The sequence below is a fragment of the Manis javanica genome, chromosome 10 (genome assembly GCF_040802235.1).
Source record: "Manis javanica isolate MJ-LG chromosome 10, MJ_LKY, whole genome shotgun sequence".
Lineage (NCBI taxonomy): Eukaryota > Metazoa > Chordata > Mammalia > Pholidota > Manidae > Manis > Manis javanica.
Window position 1 is genome coordinate 53,903,092 of NC_133165.1, and position 4,929 is coordinate 53,908,020.

At 51.5% G+C, this 4,929-nt stretch overlaps 1 protein-coding gene across 11 annotated transcripts in view; it reads right to left on the reverse strand.

Annotated features, from left to right (window-relative positions):
- The window catches only part of VPS35L (VPS35 endosomal protein sorting factor like), a 133,811-nt gene extending 130,796 nt beyond the window's left edge, over positions 1-3,015 (reverse strand). The window contains exon 1 of one of the 11 annotated variants that reach the window (XR_012122294.1): positions 2,460-3,013. Coding sequence is in view for 9 of the 11 variants with exons in the window: in XM_073215498.1 (XP_073071599.1) it covers positions 2,460-2,476 (17 nt within the window). In the remaining 2 variants the exon portion in view is untranslated. Of the gene's footprint in view, positions 1-2,459 lie in introns of all 11 variants that reach the window. The other 10 variants (XR_012122295.1, XM_073215498.1, XM_073215497.1 and 7 more) reach the window with 10 other exon arrangements.
- Positions 3,016-4,929: the final 1,914 nt, after the last annotated feature.

The window sequence follows — 4,929 nt, forward strand, 5'->3', positions numbered from 1 at the left end:
ATGTGCATTTTGTAATTGCTGCCTCACGGCAGGCTGCACGGTCAGGAAAGACAGCCTCCCATCTCTGATCCCGACAGAACAATTCCATCCACCCCTAAGTCCCACAGATGCAGGAGCCAAGCTGATATTGACTCTGAAGGCTTCTGCCTAAACCGGGAGCCCAAATCCACCAGTTCAGCCTGAGTATAGGAGCCGAGCACAGAGTGCTCCATGACCTGGGTAGGGGGCTGCTCCTCTCCTTGGGGAACTTTCAGCTGCTGGGTCTTCATTTTCTTTACAACCACTGGGCGTGCTTTCAATACAGGAGGCGCCAGTGCCTCTGGCACCACCCCTTCATCCTTCTCCAGCAACTCCATTTCTGGGGCTGATGGCATCTTTCTCTCCACTCCAAGTGCCTCCTCTGCTACACTGCCTCACAACAATGCCAGCTCAGTCTTCAGAAGGTCTCTTACCTTCAGCTCAATGCTTCGCAGCTGACGTTCTCATGCCACCTCCACCTGTGCTTCCCTCAGGAGTTCATCTTTTTCCTTGATGGCCTCTTCCTTCTTCAGAACACCTGGCAGCGCTGCCGTCTCATGTCCAATGGCACCTTGCTGCCAGCGCTCTCGTGCTGCCTCCTCCCGCATCAAGGCCATCTCCTTCCTCAGGGCATCCACAGAGGTTTGCAGCTGTGCTCTCGTGCCACCTCCTCCCTTATCAATACCATTTCCCTCCTCAGGGCATCCACAGAAGTCTGCAGCTCATGTTCTCATGCCGCCTCTTACATCAATGCCATATACCATTTCCCTCCTCAGGGCATCCACAGAAGTCTGCAGCTCATGTTCTCATGCCGCCTCTTGCATCAATGCCATTTCCCTCCTCAGGGAATCTACTAGTATTGCAGCTCACGTTTTCACGCCGCCATTTCTTGGGTATCCTCTGTAGACCTTTTTAAGACTGTGAGAAGCAGCCAACCCACAATCCCCACTGCCTCACGGGCACTCTGCTTCTCAAAGGATCTGCTTACTATATCAAGAGCCACACCTACTGCCTCAAGGTGTCACCTCCACTTGCCTCTAGTCCTGGGGTGGGGCCCAGTCCTCTAAGAGGCAAGCCACCTCAGACCACATACCCACTGGGGGACGATCCACTGTTTCCCTATTCACAGGGGCAGCCTGCTGAAGTATCCCTCCCATAAGGGCAGCCTGTCTTTTTCCTTGGTCAACAGTGAACCCTGCCAACTTTCACCAATTTCCTTGCCAATGAGTTTCAGCCCAGGGCAAGCTTGCTATGGATTCAGTGTGACCAGAGAAAATGACAAGCAAACGTTCTTGGGTTAAAAGGGTTATTCCCAAGTTTATTTCCAGGTGGCAGGTCAGTCACTAGAATCCCATTCACTCAGAACGAGTCTGCAGCCAGCAAGCCAGTCTCTGCCTCTGGGCCCCTCTGTCCGCACAGTCATCCTCTGGGCCTCTCTGCACAGCCGTCCTCTGGGCCTCTGTCTTCGGCACTGCCACCACTCCAGCCTCTGCTCTGCTCTCCTGCAGCCTTGCAGCCCTGCCACGGTGTCGTGCCCAGAGCACTGGGTGGAGCTCTTTTTATAGAGTCAACAGCCATGTGTTGCCCACAAGTGTGCAGTGAGCTAGTCAACCAGGGCCAGGTGAAAATCCTGGCCACAGGAACTCTCATTTTATCCACAGGGGAGAGCTCCCATTCCCAGTTAAGGCCACTGTCACCATCACAACTTGTTCAGGTTCTTCACACACTCATAACACCCAGTGGAGGCTAGGCACCAGCCCCTCCTAGAGTGACCTCGGCCACAGGAGCCCTGACGGGCCTGGGTATCCATCCTCCACAGCCTAAATTAAGTCTCTCTATGCAGGTTTCCCGAGCCCCCAGGGGGAGTTGCGCCTCAAGCGAACACCTCCTTTGGACATCCTTCTGGTCTGTGTCTGCAACCTGGGGCCAAGGGGTACATCTGAAGGCTTGGCATCCTCAGTGCCCAGCACAGGGCCCTGCACAGCTAGGGTGAATGGCGGCCGTTTTATAGGTAAGAAAAGCACGTCCCGTCCATGGGGGGGGCAAGTAGCTCAAGGAAAGGCCTGGCGCTGTCAGACTCACAGCTGAGCCCAGCATTCTCTGCAGCCAGCGCACCCAGAACCCGCAGCAACTTTCCTGGGAAAGCGGACGCCGGGAGCGTGAGTTCTCAGGGAACGGGCGGAGAGGCGGGCGTGGGATGCGCGGGGTCGCACGGCAGGGAGAGAGCCGGGACCCCACGCGTCCCGCTACGGGGTGGCTCCGCAGGACCGGGCGGCGGCCGGGGCCTCTGTGGTCAGGACAGCGGCGGGGCGGGGGGCTCCACCGGCACCCAGCGGAGAGCGCAGCTCACACTCACACCCCCGAACACTCACCGCTCGCAGAGACACACCCAAAGACCGCAGGCCGCCCTCCCCGAAACCGGACGGCCGCTTCTTCCTTACCAAGGAAAGACGGCCATCTTTCCAGTCACATGACCGCCTGTTCTGGGGCCGCCGGCTCGTGCTGCGGCTCACATCCGCCCGTCTCTGCCGCCATGATTGTGAGGGGCACTCGCCCCTCAGGGTCCAGGCTGTGCCGTTCGGGGTGCCATGATTGTGAGGGGCAGGCGCCCGTTTACAGACCGGGCTGAGCCGTCAGCGGCGCCAGGACCATAAGCGGCAGCGACGGCTCCCGGGAGGCGCGCCGGAGCTGTGAGGGGTCGTTGGCTACCTGGCCCACCTGCGCCCCTGGGGGTGGAGAGGAGTCCAGACACCCGCCGAGCGAAGACGCTAACCGCCTCTGGCGGTGGGAAAACGATCCGTGATTCAAACTGCCAGTGGTTTTATGACTGATCAGCTGTTTGGCGTGCATAAGCCCTCCCCCAGGCTACCCCTCCTTGCTGTGCACCGAGGAAGTTCAGACACCTGCAGTCTGCAAGGGCTGCCCTAGAACTAAACCACGTAGGGAAACTGGGGCTTTCACCACACTGTACGTTTCTATGAAGGCGGATATCCGTTTCAACCACAGAACTTGGGCTCTAGTGTTTCCTGTGCTTAAAAAAAAAAAAAAAAAATCAGGGTATTTTCCCAAGAGCCGTTTACTAAATGCTTGCTGTGTGCGTCAGGCACTGTGTTGAGCACTTTGCATTCACTCTTCATTCACTCCTCACTGCAAACCTCTGAAATACCAGCGTCACTTGTTAAGGAGAAACTGAAGGTGAACTGCCTGACTAGTTAAGTGCTCCAACTGGGCTTTACCTGAGGCCAAGCGAGAGTGACTAGTACTAGTTTAACCCCTCTTGGTTAATCTCAAGGCAGGATCTGTTCCTCGCTTTGTTGCCCTTTTCAATTGTCTTTTCTGACAGAGGTCAGAAATCCACATTCTCCTTCCTCTGATGAGATACGTTATCCAGCATACTGGGTCCCACTTTCTACACCTGTGAAATTAGGATACTTCTTATTTCAAGGTGAGGGGAGATGATTAAAAAATGCCTAACAAATGGTCCCAGCACTCAATTGAAGCTGTACATAATTAGGCTGGCAAAAGAATCGTATTGTACCTTCTGTGATCTTCGTGTTTTTAGAGCTTTTCTCTCTGTGGCAGCCTACCAGGCAGACCATCTATAAAGCAGTGCTTCTCACGTTTGAATGTGCAGACTCGCCTGGGGATCTTGTTAAATGCAGGTTATGATTCAGGTCTGGAGCAGAGTGTGGGCTTCTGCATATCTAACAAGTTCCCCAGGTGGCACTGTTGCTGGTCCCTTTGGATGCAAAATGAAATGCGGTAATAGAGCAGAGCAGCATCATGTGCTCCTAGGCATATTCAACCATACTCACTAATCCAAACTCCTCTATTATCTCACATACATCAAACACATAATGGTGTTCAATCCACGTGTTAAAACTCATGGCAAGTATGAATAAGGGATTTTCCCCAAAGGCTGAAAAGCAAAGCCATGGTTCAGCTGGCAACTTTGTCGACCACCTGAAGTAGTTGAAGAATTGAGGGCCATAGAAAAAAATGACCAAAAAAGGAAGAGACAGATTAAATACATCAGTGAAAGGTAGTATTCTACTGTCAAGTATATTTTTGGTTGGGTAATTTTTGCCCTCAGCGCTGTCTTTAGAACTTGATCACGGATGAGATTTCACTGTACCATATTCCAACTTGATTGGCTGTGTTCAACAACTGTCTCCTTTGTTTTTTAAAATTCGTATAACCTGCCCACTATGGTCCCTTAGAGATAAAGCATTCCAACGCCATTTGCTTGTTTTTTCATAACTATTACTGTTAGTGGGGGTTGGGGGGGATTTTTTCATGGGACAGTTGACACCTGACAGAAAAAAAGATCATCTCCATCTCCAGAATGGGTCCTTGTTTTCATCTCAGTATGAGTAATTACAGATTCCAGACATATCCACTATTCTCAACATATGAAATGAACAAGAGGGGAAGGGTGGCCATAGGAAAAGTGAGGGACTCTTTCCATACTGCCTTGAAGATGGTCAAATGCAGTCTGTCCTCAAGATGAAAATGAGGAAACTTTTACTATGCTCACCTTTGATGATTAGGTAGTAACAATAGCTGGATCCTGAAAGTGCAAATTAACAGCTTTGATGTGAGCTTCAACTGTAGGATACTCTCCCACTTGCTCCTTAGCAGGCTTCTAGCTCTTAGAAGCTAAGACACTACCGGTCTTAATGAACTTTTTGCCATCTGAGAAGTCCAATTCAAAGTCAAAATCAAATGCTGTACTAAGCCGTAGGTATAGGTAGCATATTAAATAGTGGGATATGCCTTTCATGGGACTTTTCATTGTAAAAAATTGTATTACTTTGAAGAACTGAGAATGTATGCTCTCAAAATGAATGTTTTGATGAGATAATTTGCAATATCTATCTAATGGTCCTTTTCTTGGACCACTAAAAAAAG